The following is a 19,133-nucleotide window of genomic DNA, read 5'->3' as shown; positions in this document are numbered from 1 at the left end:
GCCATATGGGGCTACTTCTAGCCCAAGGGCCCCTGAGTTCTACCCCATATCCTGGGAACTGCACATGGTCTTATTCCTTGGACTGGGGTCTGCTGCAGCCCTATTGGTCATTCACAGAGGAGCAGGTCCTACCTCCACATGCAATAGATCCAGTGGTTCCTCACTGGATCCTTTAATGACTACTACAGAAGGGCCCCCGGTCAACGTGGAAGTGAGCCTGGCCCTCTCTGGGTCACTCCCTCTTGGAGAAAGCTCTCCGATTCAGTTGCTGGTGACAGGCAGTGGGCAAACACTCTGGCCAGGACCTGCCCCTTTGGCTTAGATGTCAGAGTTTCACTCTCAAGAGGCATTTGGAGGCCCACCCAGACTAAGACCAACTGGGCTTTGCCCTAGGAGCAGAAACCAAGGGAGTAAAGTAGGCTAGGACAGGGGTCCCCAGTCAGCAGAACCATAAATCACCACTGTCACCTGTCTCACTGCCAGCTGAAGACATGGAAAGTTTGTGGCAGCTACAGGCTATAAAAGGTCTACAGGAATCAGGACTTTTCTCGGCGTTCCTCAGAGGGGGTTTGTTGTTCTCCAGTTGGCTCAAAGACCACCCCAGGCAGGGAAATCAAAAATCCTCACCTCTGACGGGCGTATGGCTGTATCCATCTCCCATACATGTCTCCACTAGAACCTCAGTTGAAGGACTGCTTGACAGGGCCAAGGCTTTGCCTCCAAAATGATTTTTTTCTAGACGTTATCCATAGGTCCAACAGTTCAGACTTAAATTCTGGCTACCCCATTTATGATGTGTGTAAATTTAGGCAATTTGTTCAACTCTTTAAGTCTCATCTGATTGTGTATAAAATAGAATATTAGTTCTTCTATCATTGTGCGAAGATTCACAGAGATAATATAGATAAACACTTCGTCTGGAACCTGACACAAAGTGCCTACTCAAAAAAACGCTAGCTCTGAATATGATGATGATGATGATGATATAGATGATGATGATAATGACAGTTAAGGAAAGATGATTGATTATCTAAAAGCCAGAGAGAGCAGAAAGTTGAGCTAACAAGGAACTATTCAGTTTCATGTCATTCATGTTGCTCCACAGAAAGGCAGAGAGGTAGGTTCATAAAGCCCTGTCCATCATGGCTGCTCTGCAAGGTAAGAACAACTCTGTTTCGGCCTAGGACCCAAGCTTAGCGAGGAAGATGATCTAGGTATCTAGTGTAGCCTGTCTGTCTTACCGGGGTCATGGAACTCTGAGGGAGCTCCCTTGGCCTCACAACTATAAGGTTCTCACGTGATCCTGTGCACTTTCCCTTGTCCACAATCAAATCCTCTGCTACTTCACTTCTGAATCTCTGCATGAGAGTAAAGCCTCCCCCTCCCCCATTCATTCCCACACCGTGATGATCACAGCCCGCATGTTGAGAAACTGTGGCATGGGGAGTCTTCCCTATGGGGTGGAAGGAAGGTCATTAATGGGATAAGAAAAGATCTGGAAACTACGTTCACAATCCTCGAGGAAGTCAGGCCGGATCCTTGGAAACGGGTTTAGAGGCTGGGCAATGGCAGGCATGTTTGGGGCTATCATCTGCAGCCTGGGAGGCGAGAGGCACATAGTACTGGCTGTTAGAAATGGCTGTTCCAGAGGGAACCACGGGAGCCCATCCGTCTCTCAGTTATGCTGAGTGAGGAAGAAGAGAGGTGGGATAGGAACAGGTAGGCTGTGAGAATGAGAACCTGGTGAGGTAGTAATTTTTCTGCGTCTCTGGAATTAGCCCTTAATTCCTTAGCCCGTGCCCAAGGCACGCAAACACAAGTGAGAAAATCTCTCTTGAAAGACAAGCCTGAATGGCCTTTGAATGGTCTGTTTTGTATTTTCTGGACTACTTCTCTGTGGTGGTGGGAAGATCTCAGACAAAAGGCTGAGCGGTTGCCATTGGCCAGATCTCCGCCCCTGGGCCAGAGGACCGAGAGCGGACTCTGTGGAAGGGGCCTGGAGCTCTGTGGCAAGAGAATGAACTTGTTCTTAGACTCCGCGGGGCAGGCAGTGCCTCTAGAGGAACTGGGCTGGGCCTGAGCCACCCGTTGTGGTGCTGAGCAGAGCAGGACCCGACAGCCACCTGCCTGTCCTTTCCCCAAACAGGGCCCAATACCAAGCACTTGTTTCTGGGAAAACTCTGTGGGGTTCGTTGGGCATGTGGCCAGTTCCAGGGCTGCCGCCTGCCAGGCCAACAGGACGGCCCCTTCTTTTCTTTCCTTGGTCTGAATGTACTGTGACAGCCTGCGGCTGATCCCTGGGCACAATGTGGCTGCGGGGTATTCAGCCCCAGGCACTGGGGGCGGGGGGGGGGGCGCTGCTCTGTGCCTCTCCAGAGCCCTAATTAATCATGTCTCAGGGCTTAAGGGTGGCTAACATGACCGAGTAACTGTGAACTGTGCAGTGTTTCCCCAGAGGCCAGAGTCTGTTTATATATAGTGGAGAATTGTAGGGAAGGTTAAATGCACCATGACCCCACAGAGTCCCCCAAAAGACACCCCCACCCCATCTCCTGGAACACCCTCTCTGCTCCTCACCCTGGGGCTCTTGATTTTGGAAATGTGACATTCACAGAAGAGATTACCTCTTGGGGCTGGGCATGCTATTTCTATGACATGAAATGACCTTAAAAAAAAATCTTCGGCTCCTTTAAAATCTCATGAAATTTACCTTCTATAAGGTGATAAGTCTTGGGTCCCTTCCCACCTTCCTCCACCCTGACCACTCCTGCCCTGGGCCACAGGGCAAATGCCTCTTCCCTTTTCTAAGTGGCTATAGTTTAAATTCTAACCGCCAGGTAATGATGTAAAAAGCAAATATTAAAGTGAGCTAAAATGCTAATACTCCTCCCTTGTTTTGAACAGGAACAGAAATTCTTGGCAAGTCAGTTCGTATTATATTCTCTACGTTAGGAGTGTGCATATTTTATGCATTCGGCTACATGCTGCTGCCACTGTTTGCTTACTTCATCAGAGACTGGCGGATGCTGCTGCTGGCGCTGACGGTGCCGGGGGTGCTGTGCGTCCCGCTGTGGTGGTGAGTGTGGCTCGGCCCCAGACAGCCCCCTGCTGCAGGCCAGCCAGCCTGGAGCCTAGAGCCTGGTACTAATTCTAGCATGATCTCACTGGAGCTGGCTGAGACTGGCCTCGAAGCCTACAGAGTGTTTGCCTAGCTGTGGGTGGGCCTGTGTGCTGGGGTTTAATTCTTCACTGTCCCACAAAGCACCTTTCTCAGGAAATCCAGGCTCTCCTAGGCTCTCCCCACTCTTATCTGCTGTCGGTGGTTATTCGTGGAGACGGTAGTCTCGAGCTGTGTTGTTTTTAACTCTACTCCCCTACTCTTTTGACACTCCTCTCTAGGAAATCTCTTTCTCCTTATGGACTCAACTAATGTAGTTTCCTCAAGCATCTAAGGTGTGCCTGTTTATCTGCTTTGTTCAGAAGGGCAAAAGAATTACTTTTATTTAACAAGTTGCTAGAGGAACGTTCTCTTCTCTCCTCCCTCAACCCTCCAACCCAATTTCGACACATCAGTATGGGAATAACAAAGTCTGGAGATACTAACCCAGTATGATTATGGGGGAGATTTCAGGTGAGAGACCAGATTAAGAATAAGGGAATAAGGTCCCAGTGATACCCTCTTTTTTGAGGATTTCCCATTTCTTGGTTTTTTTCATATTTAAGCAAGAAGAAAGAGAATTTCTTCCACTGATGGGTCTGGTGTGCTCGCTCGCGCGTGCTCGCACTCGCTCTCGCTCGCGCGCTCTCTCGCTCTCTCTCTCTCTCTCTCTCTCTCATTAATTCTTTTTGGTTTGGTTTCATGATATGTGAATCAGATCTCCCAACAGTGACTGGTTTTACTGAACTGCTTGATCTTTACCTGTTTACACACAATGAATGTTTCTTTGATCATTTTTTGCAACTCACAGTTTAGACTAGTCCTCATGGTTTCCCCGCCTTTGGCCACACTTCCTGGAAAGTTGCCTAGAAGGTCCCTTATCTTGCTGCAAGTGTCCAGCGGCCATACAGGCTGACAGGTAGCAAGCACGTCGTGGCCTTGTTGGACCAGATGGCTCAGGTTGGACCACTCCAAGCCACTGTCTTTTTTATGACCCCCTAAGACTGCTATGGTTTACCAGTATAAATTCTTGGCAATGCTGTGCAGGCGGGGGGGCGGGGGTGTGCAGGATGAAGAGCACATTTTTTTTTCCCTTACTTCCATGGAATTTGAAAGTCAGCGAGTTAAAGATTAGCTACTATTCTGACTTAGAGGTTTCCTCTGGAACCATCTAAAGGTCAGGAAAGCTGACAGTGAACGAGGGCAGGCTATTATCTATATTCTGCCTCCAAGAGAAGCAAGCAGCCCTGATTTACAAGAGTGGGGCAACTTTCTGGAATGAGAGTCACCATCATTATCATCATCATCATCATCATCACACATTCTGTCCCTGTCTTCATAACCCCCTTGCTAACCATATTTAGGGTAAATGATGTTGGAGACCCAAGGCTCTCTTAAGACACAAGACAAGATTATTCAAAGGTTATTTTCTATCTCTTCAGGTGAATGATTTTAATAATTGATATTCTCTGGCTCTAGTTGTCCTTTTGGCATAAGAGACCATAACCTTTAAAATATGTTGTAATCAAACTTATTAATGTATAATTCGGTCAGATTGACAGAGAGAGAGAGAGAGAGAGAGAGAGAGAGAGAGAGAGAGAGAATAAAAATAGAAGGGTTCTGATGACCATAAGAGATTAGTAGGGATTTTAATTTGTGGGGCTTGGATCTTTGCCTCAGGACCAAATGGCACAGCAAGGAACAACTCTGCTACATCAGCCCCTTGAGTTTCCAGCATGGAAGGCCCATCGCATGAGGAGTGGCCTCAGTTTTGCCCTAAGGAGAGTTCTTCCTTCTGCTGCCCACAGGCTGGTCTATGAGTGCTCCTGGCTGCGGGCACACTGTTCCAGGGACGGCACTGCCCCAAACACTAGGCGGCCCGGGGCCAGCACTAACAAGCTGCATGCTCATCCTGAAAAGTTAGCAACAGGCTTATAATTTTTCTATAAAAACAAAACCACTTTCTTCTGAATGGGCTGTCCTTGTGGGTGGGCCATCCTGAAGAGATAGATGCTCAGTAGTCCAGGTGGGCTGGGATGATGTGGGGGACGCTTCAGGCTGCTGGGCTCCTTGCTCCTGCTGCCTACTCAATGTGTGACCTAGACTCTCCAGCAACATGCCACCCTATTTAATCTGAATTAAACCTACAGAGAGGCTATCATTTAGTGCTCCAATAACTTTTGAAATGATCAGCTAGACTTGATTCTTCATCTACCAAAAACCCATGGCAATTCGAGAGTAGAGATTACAGCAAGCCTGGGCTGGAGATGGGAGGGGATCCTACACAGAGCCACTGTAGGTGGTTTGGAGATTTTTTTAGGTCCTGAAGTCTTTGGCAGTAAGTAGCCACAGGTGTGAATGGAATATGTATGCAGGAGGTGGAGAAAGAGCCCATAGATGCAACATGGGGACAGCTCTGCAATATCTAACTGCCTAAACATTAGGAACCCGAGGCCACCGATGGCCCTCAGAGCCTGTAGTAAGAAAGGCAGGCTATTTCTAAGAACAACCTGGTTGGGGAAAGATGAGCTGCCCAGCAGAAGTGCCCATGATGTATACAGTGGCTATGTGATAAGGCCTCGAATTCTTCACTAAGACAGTAGCCACTAGTCACATGCTCCTATTTAAAGTAAAATGAATTGAAAGTAAATAAAATTTAAAATTAATTTCCTCAGTCACACTAGCTCAATAGCCACATGTAACGGTTAGCGGCTACCGTATTAGACAGCACGGATGTAGCACCACAGGAAGTTCTCTTGGACAGCGTAGCTCTAATTACTGAAAATTGTGACCTGACATCATCACAGTTGCTAAAGGGGTCAACTAAAGGCATATTCCGAAAAACGCAAACTGGGTTCATTTTTCAACCCATGTGCTTGCTAGTAGACTGGGCAGGTAGCTGGGGGTTGGCCATTTGATACATTGTGTTTTACTCTGACGTCCTTCCTATAGAGGCTTTGGAGGGGCTGTTAAGTATAAGACACTCAGTATGTGCTACGTGGAATTTATTTTCCACGATAACTAAGTACTGACAAATAAGTAAGGAAAACAAGAGCTGGCAGAAATGACTAAGAGATTCCAAGAAGTCAAAATTAGGAAAGAATAGAAGAATAGAAATAAATATAAGTATGATAAAAATAAATGAAAGTAGGAAAAATAGGAAAATTAGGAAAGAAGTCAACTGTCTTTGAACATCAGTTAAAAATGTAGATAGATTGCATAATAAAACAAATTAAGTTCCCAGACATTAAAAAGAAACATAGACAACATTGGCTGTCTCCCAAAAACTGGTTTGGTTACCCACTGACCTGGAAATCTGTTGAAAGCCAAGGGGACAGCCCACGGGACAGTCAGTGTACTCACCTTCTCCTCTGACTGCGGAGAAAGCCCAGGGAACACGCATGCCCAGCCATCCTTGGCACAATAATCTTGTGAGCATCACCGCTGGGCCACCAGGAATTCTCCTGGGATGGACACACGGAAAAGACACTAGACTGTGTTTCTATTATGAACCACACTGGCTGTTAAGTTTTGAATGGCCTTCTTTAGCTGTTCTGCCTTAAACACACCTACAGCTAATGTTACCCCTTACACTCTGCTCCCGGCTTCAAATACAACTGATGATCAGTCTTGTGATTTGATCAGAACTTTGAAACTTGAAAGTGATTGTATTTATTTTTATAATCAATGGAAATCTTATGAGGCCTTCCCCTTGATTTTTTTAAAAAAAGACAAACTGGAATTTTATAAAATAAAAATTCTTTGGGAGGCAACTTTCAGTTAATAGCATCAAACCTTGCTATTGTGAAAAATCATAAACCATTAAAAATGAATTCTAGGTTTATTCCTGAATCTCCCCGGTGGCTGATATCCCAGAGAAGATTTAGAGAGGCTGAAGCTATCATCCAAAAAGCTGCAAAAATGAACAACGTAGCTGCTCCAGCTGTGATTTTCGATCCTATGGAGGTAAGCATGTGTAGAAATGTCCTCTTTAGATCAGCTATGTATTCTCGATTTTATAGAATTTAATTTAATTCAATATTTTTTGAGTGCCCACTATGTACCAGGCTCCATACGAAGCCTTAGAGACACAATGATGATTAAGTTCTGAGATAAAGCCCACCTCAAAGGGCTGCATGCACATTAAGTGCAATGATATATATAAACTGCTTAGTGTAGAGCAAGTGTTGGCTCAATATTGTTCCTTTCCTTTTCGTAAGTTCATCTCCAACTTTTTATTGGGATTGCTACATATCACTGATATAGCTACTTACTGGCGATTTTTGAAAGTCCAGATTTAGTAGAAAAAATGTGTTTGAGGGCTATTCAACCCATGAGCTCCCCACTGTACCCTGAGTCTTACCAAAGCCTGCTGAGGAAGCTATAAATGTCTTTAGTTTTGCTACGTGGTATCTACAAACTTCAGGTTGAGAGCACAGGCAGAGAATTCATCCTCAAAAGCAGGAGGCCACGAGGAGAAGCTGATATGCTATGGAAGCAGCTGCCCTTTCAGCGAGGACTTGGCCCTGCCCTGTACCAGCTCTCAGAGAAAATGAAAAAAATCAGACACAGGTCCTATGCTGAAGGAGCATGGAATGTAACAAAGGGTGTCAGGAGCATTAGATGAAAAATAAATGATGACGTGAGGGAGGAAATGCTAAGGACCCAAGGAGTGGACATTGTGTGCCAGCAGAGAAAGAAAGCAGAGTGACTCGGGGCAGAAGGGGCAGGTCCAAACCAGGGTTTACACTTACATGAATGAAGAGGATTGGGCAGGGCATTCCCAACAGGGCGGGGGCAGCTCAGGACACCCCGAGGAGATTAGGGTGTCTGCAGCAACAGTACGCAAATCTGCGCTTTCTGGCTACCCCAGAAAGGAGGGCGGCAGGCACGCCAGCGCTCCACCTCGAGGCTTCCTCCATTCCTGGCATTTGGGACTTTTGACAGAAGCAGATACCTTGGCAACGGCTGGAGGATTAATTACCGTGGCCATGAACCCAAGCTCTCAGAGGACTGCCAGTACAAATATCTCATAATCCTTCTCTCTTTGGATCAAGAATTCCATTCCCAGCCTAAGTCTGTTTAACTAGACTCAATTAAACAACGTTAAACTTAGTTTAACTAATCTTAGTTAACATGTCTGTCTAACACGTCTGCATCTCAGGCTGTGCTGGATGTTTATTGATATTTATTGAATATGTGGTCTGATTTCTGTCTTTGGGGAACTTAAAGTTTAATTGTAGAGATCAGACTTACATGGATAAATGCAATCACAAAACCTATAAAGGATATATCATTTTGGTTAAATAAGAATGAAGTCTAGTGTCAAAACACGTGCTTCTGACAGTGCCTTGTTTCTTCCTGCCATGAGGCGCATCGAACCTAACTGGACAGACCCTCCACGGGCAAGGGAGCTTGTGCTTCCCAAGGCCTAGTCATCTCCCCTGCTCACCTCCCAGGTGGGTCTTCTTTGGGAGGATCTGCAGAGGCCTGTGCCAGCACATGCGGCCCACTCAGGATGATGGTGGAGAGCCCACCAGTTGCCAGGCACCAGGTTCAGCTCATTTGATGCTCATACTGGCTATAGGCCCATTTCTCAGAAGAGGAAACTGAGATACAGAGAAGTTAAGTGATTTGCCCAGGATCACACAGCTAGATGTCTCACGGGTCTCTCCAGTGCCAAGGTGCAAGCGCTTAACTGGGCCTCCTTACCTGGTGTTGGGGGCAGTGGTGTTAACTTACACAGGAAAGAATCTAAAAAAGTTTCATCTTGGAAAGCAATCTCGGACTTCTCTGACTTCCCTTCAGAACACCTCCAACCAGCTCGTGGTACCTGCTCCGAGGAATTTTGGTGGCCCTTCGTAGGCCAGAGACAAGCAGTGGGTACAAGAATGTTCTTGTCCTGAGGTTTCCAAACCTGACTGCTTATCACAATCACCCAAAGGGCTTTAAAAATACAGATTTCCAGGCCTCCGGGCTCCAGGAAAGATTTGGATTAAGCAGGTCTGGGGTGGGACCTCGCAGTCTGCATTTTCACAAGGGCCCTGTGGAAGCACCAAGTGTTAGCATGGGCCTGACCCGCAGGTTCCATCTGTGCATGGTGCCACCTCCAGAGCCCTCCAGGAGGACTTCTAGCTCCCTCAGCTATACAGGGGCTTTGCTTTGTTGTCATAACAGTAGAGCTGCACCCCAAATAGTGTAGAAGAAACAAGGTAATATGCCTGTGTGCTGCGTGAGGAGGTGTATGATTATTCCTGAAAGAAGGATGCTATTATCTGGGGAACACCTGTGACAACAACAGGGCCAGCACCTCACTTCTTTCATCATGGAATCTCTTTCCTCACCCTCTTACTGCCTACACACCAGAGGGCCACAAAGTCCTTGTACTTTATCCCAAAGAGATTCCTCACCTCAGAGCCTTGGAGCTTTTTAGTTTCGATTCTAATAAGCTTGGTTATCTCGATTCCTAACATATGACAAGTTAACTTCAGTAAATTAAGAGGAAAGGAGGGAAGCCCATTCACAGAAGTAAGAAATGATCACTCACCACTGACAGCTAGCATTGTTTCCTCAGTGGTGCAGTAGAAATAATAATAGTTAAATGTTTTGGGGATTTACCATAGTTCAAGTACGATACTAAGCTTTATATACATGATCTCATTTAATCTTCTCAACTCCCAATTATTATACCCATTTTACAGAGGAGTAAATGGAGGCTCAGAGAGGATAAATAGTAACCCAAGTCTGTCCTGACACTGAAACAACAACAAGAAAAGTACAAAAAGCAGGGACCTCAAGGCAGCGTGGGGCTATATGGCCCTATCCATGCAACAAGCCCTAAGTGTCACAGCTCAGTGTCATTCAGGTCACCCACAATGATGAGCATGAGTCAAGGAAAGGCTATGCTAGCAGTTAGGCTTTCTATAAAGGAACAGTGGAGGCAATGTTATATATTTAAAAAGCTGCTGTCTAGAATGCGCCACAAACATTTTAAAGTGTTAGAATTATGCATCGTATATGTAGACACCCTAATTCCCCACAGATTCCAGACTTCTAAGAACATTCAAGGTGAAATAAGAGTTATATGCATAAATTTTTTTCCATGTTGTCATGGACAAAGATACTTCCTCGTTATCCCTTAATCTCATGGTTATTTGCATTATTTTAGCTACAGGAGCTAAAACCCCTGGAGCAGCAGACAGTTTTCATTCTGGACCTGTTCAGGACTAGGAATATTTCCACAATAACCATTATGTCTGTGCTGCTATGGTAAGTAATAAGCGATCTGGAAGTGTGACATATAGCACATAAGCATACAACCGATTTTATTGAATTTAAGGGAACATCCAGGCAAGGCCTGGGTCTTCCTGAAACAAAATAAAAATTATAAAATTCTAAGTTCTTTGGAAATGCCTCAATTCACTTCATGGAACTGAGAACTGAAAGAAAAAAAAAAGTTACAGGGAACAATATTAAAGTCTGCAGTATTCTGACCCTCCTAAAGTTACTGGGATTATGTCCCAGTAATGATGTCCCTGGTGCCTGAAGCCGAGATCCTAATTCAGGTCCTGCTTCCTGAAGCTGTACTGGCAATTGAACAGTGAGGTAAGAAGAACCTGAACCCCTAGGGCCAGGATTGGAGTTTTGACAAGCTTTTCACACTTGCTAATTGCAAACTACCAAGTGATTTTAAGGCATAAATTGACTTTGTAGACTAGATTTAGTAATGGATCTGCCAAGAAATGAGGAAGAAGGAAAAAAGAACATACCTACTCCATGATGGCAGCACACACAAAAAAGATGATTATCATAACTACTCGGTTCAGACTGCAGCTAGTCTTTTTTTAGGGCCATCCTGTTTTGCCTAAACTGCTCTTATTACCACAGGTGAAAATCACTAAGATTCCTAGAGCAAGAAAGTTTAATTTTTTTTGTTTTGTTTTGGATTAGCCCTTGTGCTACCCAACATAGAGTTTTGTATAGAAATACCCAACAGTGTTCCCGAAAAGATTTTTCAGATATCCTCTACTTTTCATTCATGTTAATAATGAGAATGACATTAACATAACATAATATTGAATGTCATCTGTAACTGAAAATTTTTAATAAATGATAAACTAATTTCTGCTCAAGGGAGTCTGCAATAACGTACTTATTTTCCACAGAGAAGGTTATGTGGAAGTTAACTATGATGACAGGACATGCAGTGTGTACTTTGTGATACTTTGAAGCATTATGTGACTTTTATTCTTTTCCCTAAAGTGAGTTTTACTAAACTCAATTGGAATTTACTATAAAATCAATTGAGACTTACTGTAAAATTTAATTGATTTTACTAAAATCAATTGGATCCCACTGTATTACCTATGTATCTTTTTCCTTCCTTCCTTCTTTCCTTTCTTTCCTTCTTTCTTTTTCTTTCTATTTTTTGTTCTTTTTGGTAAGAATTAAGTGGATTTTATGTCCACTGATGTGGCTGACATTCTTTCTTTAAATAAGGGAATGAGGATGTACTAACTGTTCAGGTAATACTGAAATGTAAAGTTAACTAGACCAGGATAAGTATTGTTGCATACTGGTGTTCCTAGACTTGTGCTGTCCAAAAGAACTTTCTGCAGTGATGAAAATGTTTTATGATGGACATCTGTGTTGTCATAGTGGCCATTAGCCACACGTGGCTATTAAATAATTGAAATGTGGCTAGTGCAACTATAGGACTGACTCTTTGATTATATTTACTTTTATTTACTTTTAAATAACCATGTGTGGTTAGTGGCTACTGATAGGAAAATAAATCTAGACAATTTCTTGACCATTATGAACTTTTTGAGTGATTCATGCTATCCTTTTGTCATTTTTGTGTTTTTAATTTTGTCTTTCAGGATGCTCACCTCGGTGGGTTACTTCGCTCTGTCTCTCAACGCTCCTAATTTACATGGAGATGCCTATCTGAACTGTTTCCTTTCTGCCTTGATTGAAGTTCCAGCTTACATTACAGCCTGGCTGCTCCTGCGAACCCTGCCCAGGCGTTATATCATAGCTGGAGTACTGTTCTTCGGAGGAGGTGTGCTTCTCTTAATTCAGTGGGTACCTGCAGGTAAGAAGTTAACCAATACTGACAGCTTAAGGGAAAAGATCTACACCTTGATTTAATTTAATTATTGGTCATCGCTCCATGTTTATGTAGTTTAATAGATTACATCATAATCTATTCATTAGTCAATTAGACAAATGATAGCTCACTATGTAATTTTCTGTGTTCAAAACAACACCCCTCAAGCAGATGAGTCAGCTTGGGAGAATCGGAAATCATCACCCAAAGAGGAAGAGTCCAGTGGTTTCCTTCATGGAAACATTCACCTAAACCCTGGAACCTCTTTCTTTAAGTCACAACCCTGCTTCCAAATTTCTTGGTACTTTCTTGATACTACCAAACCTTTTCTCTGAGGTGTATACTCAAGTGTTAGAGTTGGCAGTACATGCCAGTTCCAGTACAAATTCGGTGACTTTTTATGGTCTGTAATGTTTGAGTAATTAATGGGCACACAAAGGAACACATGCCTCCCTTCTTCCCTTATGTCTAACTTTCTCATATTATTAAAATGTTAAGGTAATCGGTTATAGATACCTAGTATTATATATAGAAATATAAATTTCTTAATAATAAGAAACAGGATAGAAAGGATGGGTCCTTCTCTTTGAAGATTAAGCTTAACTATAGTAACAAGCCAACAACTTACCATAAAACTGTTGTAACAAATAAAAGTGGACAAAGGTCACTGAATGCATGATGATCTAGATTAACTCTTATCTTGTCCAGGTCGATTATTAAGACATTCGAAGGGAGAGTGTTATTTGAGGAATAACTTTACATTATAAAAACATTTTCACATCAGCAAAGACAATAAAAGCAACTGAGTTAAGAATATATCACTCCTAAAATATATCACACTTCTGTTTACACTGTGTCTCTTTTCCAGATTACAACTTCTTGTCCATTGGTCTGGTGATGTTAGGAAAATTCGGAGTCACTTCTGCTTTCTCCATGCTGTATGTCTTCACTGCAGAGCTCTACCCAACCCTGGTCAGGAACATGGCCGTGGGGATCACATCCATGGCCTCCAGAGTGGGCAGCATCATCGCTCCCTACTTTGTGTACCTCGGTGAGAAGCATCTTATCAATTTAAATATAAAAGTAATGGGTTTTCATGGTGAAAAACTCAAACAGCATAGAAAGTACTAGAAAAAGTACAAGTTCACCTCTTCCCCCTCAGCTCCTCAAATCATGGCCCTAATAGTAACTAATATTAACATTTTGGTGAGTAGCCCTTCAGATATTTTGTTTTGCACAACATATATATGTGTATATATATTTTAAAAATACACAAACAAAATTATATATATTGTTTCACAACTTTTTAAACTTAACATTGAATTAGAATATCTTTATTGGTGTATACATAGCTCTTTTACCTCCTTTTTAGTCAATATCTAGTCTTCCAATGTATGTATATATTTAATTTATTTAACTAGGCTCAATGGATGGACATTTAGACCATGTTCAGATTTTTGTTATTACAAATAATACTACAGTGAACATTTTCTCTATGCCCTTACACCCTTCGTTTATTTGATTATATATATTTGAATTCATGGATTGAAGGGGCAACCAAAAAATTTCATAGATATTGCCAAACTGACCTCTAAATCTTGTACCAATTTACGATTCAACTATCAATACCAACAATGAGGATTTTTCAATTTTTTAATCATTGATAATCTGTTACGTGAAAAATGGATATAATTGTTGCTTTCATCTCCATTTCTTTAATTATGAATGAGGTTGAGCATTTTTCATGTATTTATTGACACTCTTTATTTTTCAGTGACCTGACTTTTCATGTCTTGTTCCCATCTTTCTGATGGTTTATTCAATTTTTTATTTTTGCTTCATGAGAGGTCTTTATAATCTAAAGAAATTAGCTTTTTGTACATGTTGTAAACATTTTTCCTAGTTTATCATTTACATTTTGACTTTATGAGATTTTTTGTAATGCGGGAAATTTTAGTTTTTAAATCAAATTTACCAGTCTGGACTAACACTCCAGAGGGGCGTTAGTGGGATGTTCACTGGATGTAGGATCTGGTGCTTCGAGCCTGATCTTCATTACGGACTCTACTGATGAGTGATGTTGACATACCGCCTCATTCTTCCTGGTCATCCACTGGTTACCTAGTGGTCCAAACACACACATGCACACACACACACACACACACACACACACACACACACACAAATATGAATTCTCAGAAAAGGTACATTCATCTCTTCCAGAGAAGAGAAACATGATCCTATCTTAAACCTGCTCTTCACAGCTGCCCTGAACAAAGCCTGAGAAAGCACATTATTGTACAGAATGGTGTTGTTTCCCCTCTTTTCTTCCCTATACTTTCAAACCATGCTCATATGGTTTAGTGGGGGTCCACTGGTACATAAAAAAAAATAAATAAATGGAAGAGTCCAAGACAGAGCTTTATATTTCACACTTGCTACTCCTGTTAGTGACACAGAGGCCTCAGAGAAGCTTCAGGATTGATGTTTTTTTTTTTGTCGAATAAAATTCTTGGATGTGTTGTTCCTGTCATATGCATAAGAGAAGCAAAGTGAGGATCTATTATTCTCCTGAGTGATGCTATATAAAGGAGAGGTGGGGTGGTTCTTCCAATTACATATAAAACCAAGATTTATAAATGCTGCAAAGAGAAACCAAAGCACTGTGTTTTCACAGTGCCTGACATTTATTGATTTAAATTAGATCGAACATATTATTTAGCCTTTTTTAGAGTCTCGCAACTCTGTGGAACTAGCCTCCTTCCACTGCGGCCTGTTGGTTTGGGCAAAAACAAAGGTCAAACCAGCCATAATGTCGCTGCAACATCCTGGTCAGCCTCTCTCTTCTTGGTGTCCCCTTACCCTCATCTCTAATTACCTCCTGCTTCAGGGGAGAACTTTGCTAGGCAAAGGTTTCTATCGAAGGAACATCTGTCACATGTAATTAAGCAGTAGCTTGGAGAATGCTAGTTGACATGAAGGACCTCCTGATAATGCAAAATCAAGTAGGTAAATGATTAAGGGAATGCAGAGGCAGTGGCATCTGCCGGAAAGAAACTGTGTTTTGCATACTTTTTAACTTCTGAAAATGTTCAGATTCAAAACTGCTCTCAAATTCCGTTTGCCACCTTTACACAGTGATTCTTGAGAGCAGCCGGAGAATCCCTGTATCTAAATGATGTCATATGTGCTGTGCCCTGCAGGTGCTTACAACAGAGTCCTGCCTTACATCCTCATGGGCAGCCTGACAGTCCTGATCGGAATCGTCACCCTGTTTTTCCCTGAAAGTTTTGGAATGACCCTACCAGAGACCTTAGAGCAGATGCAAAAAGTGAAATGGTAAGTGGAACTTTAAAAAATAATACCAAAATTCCTCAGAAAGAATAAACTTGCAAGAATGGCCAGGAAGTTTCTCCATAGAGTCACTAATATAGGTAATAAAGTAAGCAATGGTTACTAACAGTGTGCTGATGTCACAGGACTAGACATCACTGGAAGAGAGTTCAGAATTAAACTCAAGAAAAATGTGAGGATTCAGTACATGATAAAAAGTAGCAATTCAAAATCAGTAGGGAAACATTAGATTATTCAGTAAAAGATGTTAGAACATTCAGCTAGCCATTTTGGATAAATAAAAACTCGAATCCTGCTTCAAAATACATCCAGATAAATTCCCGAAAGATTAAAAATTGAAGCCTTAAAATGTAAAATCAAAAATGTATCAGAAAAAAATATAAATATTTTTACAACTTTAGAGAAGCACGATATAAAAAACAAAGGGCCATAAAGGAAAAGATTGGTATATCTGATTATGTAATCTTAGACATTATTGGCACAGCAAGAAAAAGCACCGTAAGCAAAGACAAAGGTCAACAAGCAGGGGAAAAATATTTGCAACACACCATACTGACAAAGGGCTGTCACACCCAATACACAAAAAGCTCTTAGTTATCAGCGGAAAAAAGACGAACGACTTAGTAGGAAAACTGGCAAAGGTCATAAACAAGCAGTTTACAGAAAAAAATTCAGTGGCAGATTATATATGAAAGAAAAATGCTCATTCACATTAATAGAAATATATAAAATAAACAATTCAGTAATATTCTTTTGGCCTATGAGATTGTGCGGGGTGGGGGGAGGGGGGCCGGTTTCCTTGTGGTATCAATCAATCACTTCTGACACCAACTGGGTGTCTTATAATATAATCGGTTCTAACACTGACTACCTGGAGTTTGTCTGCATCAGATTCCACAGGTTTAAGGCTCAGTCTCCCAAGATCACCCTCACTTCAGGTGCCAATTGCAAATATCAGGTCCCTAGGTGATCCACTCTTCTGTCCAACTTGGCTACAAAGTCAGGTGTTTCCAAAACCCTCCTCCTGCATGAAATTTGGTAATTTTAGAACGACTCACGAAACTCAAGAAAACACTGTGCTTACTAGTTTATCATAAAAGATGTAAATGAACAGCCAGATAAAGAGTCACATGGAGTGAAGTCCAGAAAGGTCCAGAGTGCAGGAGCTTCTGTCCCTGTGGAGATGGGAAGAGCCACCATCCCAGCACATGGATGTGTTTGCTGATTCAGAAGCTCTCCAAACCCCACCGTTTAGGGGGTTTTTTGGAGGTTTCTTCACATAGGTATGGTCGATCATTAATTTAATCTCCAGCTTCTCTCCCTCCACGGAAGTTGAGGGGTGGGGTGAAAGTTCCAGGCTTCAATTCAAGGCTTGACAACCAGCCCCCATCCTGTTATCTTGGGGTGGGGGTGGGTGACAGCCAAAATTTGCTTCATCAGAACAAAAGACAAAATATTCCTATTACCCATATCATTCAGGAAATTATAAAGAATTTAAGAGCTCTCTTTTGGGAACGGGGACAAAAACTGAATATCTTTCTATGATTTCACAGATTGGCAAACATTTAAAAGATAAGCGGTATGATAGGAGAAGTTTAGATTCTAGAAGGAAACTGCCTAGCTTCAAATCCCAAATCTGCATAAACCTGGGCTAATTTAATTTTCCGGGCAAAACTTAATTTTCACTAAACTTCAGTATTCCTATCCGTCATATGGGGATAGTTCCTATGGCCATTGTAAGGTTATGTAAGGTAATGTGATTTTAGTGCCCAGCCATAATAAAAATAAGTCTGCACATGAATGGATTCTGATCCTTAAGAGAAATACAAACAAAGTGCCCATTTTTGATAAGCTGTTTTCTTCTAATCATACAACTACTCCAGTATCAACTTTAATTTGCTAAGAACTTCATTCTTACCACTCTATCTTTTCCTCAGGGAAACTATAAAAGAGTGTAAATTCTGGATTTTGTTCACGTTTAATTAAGAAAGTGGCTCCAAATATTCTAAAACATTAAACACCAATTCTAGATTTCTGAAGTTCTTGTTAAAGTTAAAATAATTACTTATTCATTGACTGGAAAAATGTTTTTCAGTGTCAGTTGGCATTTTGAGGAAGAGAATCTTGAATATTTAATTCTCTTTAGCACCTATCTTACTTTCAGGTTCAGATTTGGGAGAAAAACAAGAGATTCAATGGACAATGAAGAAAATCCCAAAGTTCTAATAACTTCATTCTGATCAAATTTTCACCCCATTTGGTGAACTGAAAAACAGATACATAAGACTGAAGAAACCAAAGCCTTTCCTGAGGAAATGGACCGACTGTAACAATTAATGGACCTTGCTGTTGAGAAATGTTTGTCATATAGCAAATTCTGGAGCATTCTTCCAGATAATCTCCTTATTTTTGAAAATAAAGCATTTCTAGAGAGTCCTTCTTACTAATTAAGTCTTTGGAATGGGTTTGTGAGATTTTTTGAAAATGTGTTGTTTAAAGACTGGTAAATCCACATAAAGATTAACACTCATTTTCCAAACATACAATTGCTATCCAAATAAAAAGAAAGGCATTGTATTAACACAACTATTAGGCGACAACAGTGCATGTGTGTGTATGTGTATATAAATGAACCAGCACATTCAAAATTCTAGTCATTTTGAAGTAAACTCATATACTGCTGTAACCAAATGATTATATGCAGCATTCCTAGCCAGAAAATCTTATACACTCCTTTGAAAGGAATCAATGGGAGATGCTAGCATTTTGCAAGTTATCAAGTAGCCTGGTTCAAATGGCCTGTTGGCCTTTAAGAAGGGAACCAAGGGCCATTCCTAGCTATGATGTCAACAGCTACAGCTCACAGCTAGCCAATTGAATGGTTCACCTTTGTTGTGCTCTTCTGGAACACGTGACTAAGTCTTCTGTTTCCTAAGACTAGCTTGAGAGATATTTTGCTGGTAAACAGAGAATCAGGAAAACCACAAAGCAGCTAGATTGGTAGAAATGGTTTGTGTGCCCCACATCCAAGAGGTGTCAGCACCCAGGAAGAAGGCTGTCTAAGCCAACGATCTAGAGAGACTTTTAAAACAATTCTTTCCATTAATACTCACCTTCCCAAGCACAGTATGCAGCTGTATCCTCTCCTACCAGGGATGCATATGGTCGGCAATAGCGGAACCTCAGTTCCATGAATGAGCTTAAAAGATAAAAACCACTAACGAGATAACGTATTACCATAAGCTCAGAAAATAAATGCCAGCTCTACGTCTCACCATGTCTTAGGCAGGCTGATGTGATAACATAGCAAGAAGATACTCGTGGAGACTTGGGGCAGCGAGCGTGCTATAGAGTGCTCACAGAAACAGGTAGCTGCTGGTTTTTAATATATTGCTTGGTGGCATCATCTCCTCAAAATAACCAACGCCAATTACAGTTGACATTCAATATTATATTAGTTTCAGGTGTACAGCATAGTAGTTAGACATTTATGTAACTTACCAAGTGATT

At 41.9% G+C, this 19,133-nt stretch overlaps 1 protein-coding gene across 3 annotated transcripts in view; it reads left to right on the top strand.

Annotated features, from left to right (window-relative positions):
• The window catches only part of SLC22A4 (solute carrier family 22 member 4), a 39,147-nt gene extending 21,073 nt beyond the window's left edge, over positions 1 to 18,074 (top strand). The window contains exons 4-10 of one of the 3 annotated variants that reach the window (XM_006923156.3): positions 2,905 to 3,076; positions 6,997 to 7,123; positions 10,326 to 10,426; positions 12,040 to 12,254; positions 13,138 to 13,320; positions 15,473 to 15,608; positions 17,788 to 18,074. In XM_006923156.3, coding sequence (XP_006923218.1) covers positions 2,905 to 3,076; positions 6,997 to 7,123; positions 10,326 to 10,426; positions 12,040 to 12,254; positions 13,138 to 13,320; positions 15,473 to 15,608; positions 17,788 to 17,863 — 1,010 coding nt within the window. In that variant the 3' untranslated portion in view covers positions 17,864 to 18,074. Of the gene's footprint in view, positions 1 to 2,904; positions 3,077 to 6,996; positions 7,124 to 10,325; positions 10,427 to 12,039; positions 12,255 to 13,137; positions 13,321 to 15,472; positions 15,609 to 17,769 lie in introns of all 3 variants that reach the window. The other 2 variants (XM_025040693.1, XM_025040694.1) reach the window with 2 other exon arrangements.
• Positions 18,075 to 19,133: the final 1,059 nt, after the last annotated feature.

This window comes from Pteropus alecto, unplaced genomic scaffold (assembly GCF_000325575.1).
Source record: "Pteropus alecto unplaced genomic scaffold, ASM32557v1 scaffold78, whole genome shotgun sequence".
Lineage (NCBI taxonomy): Eukaryota > Metazoa > Chordata > Mammalia > Chiroptera > Pteropodidae > Pteropus > Pteropus alecto.
This window is presented reverse-complemented; position numbering and strand designations above follow the sequence as displayed.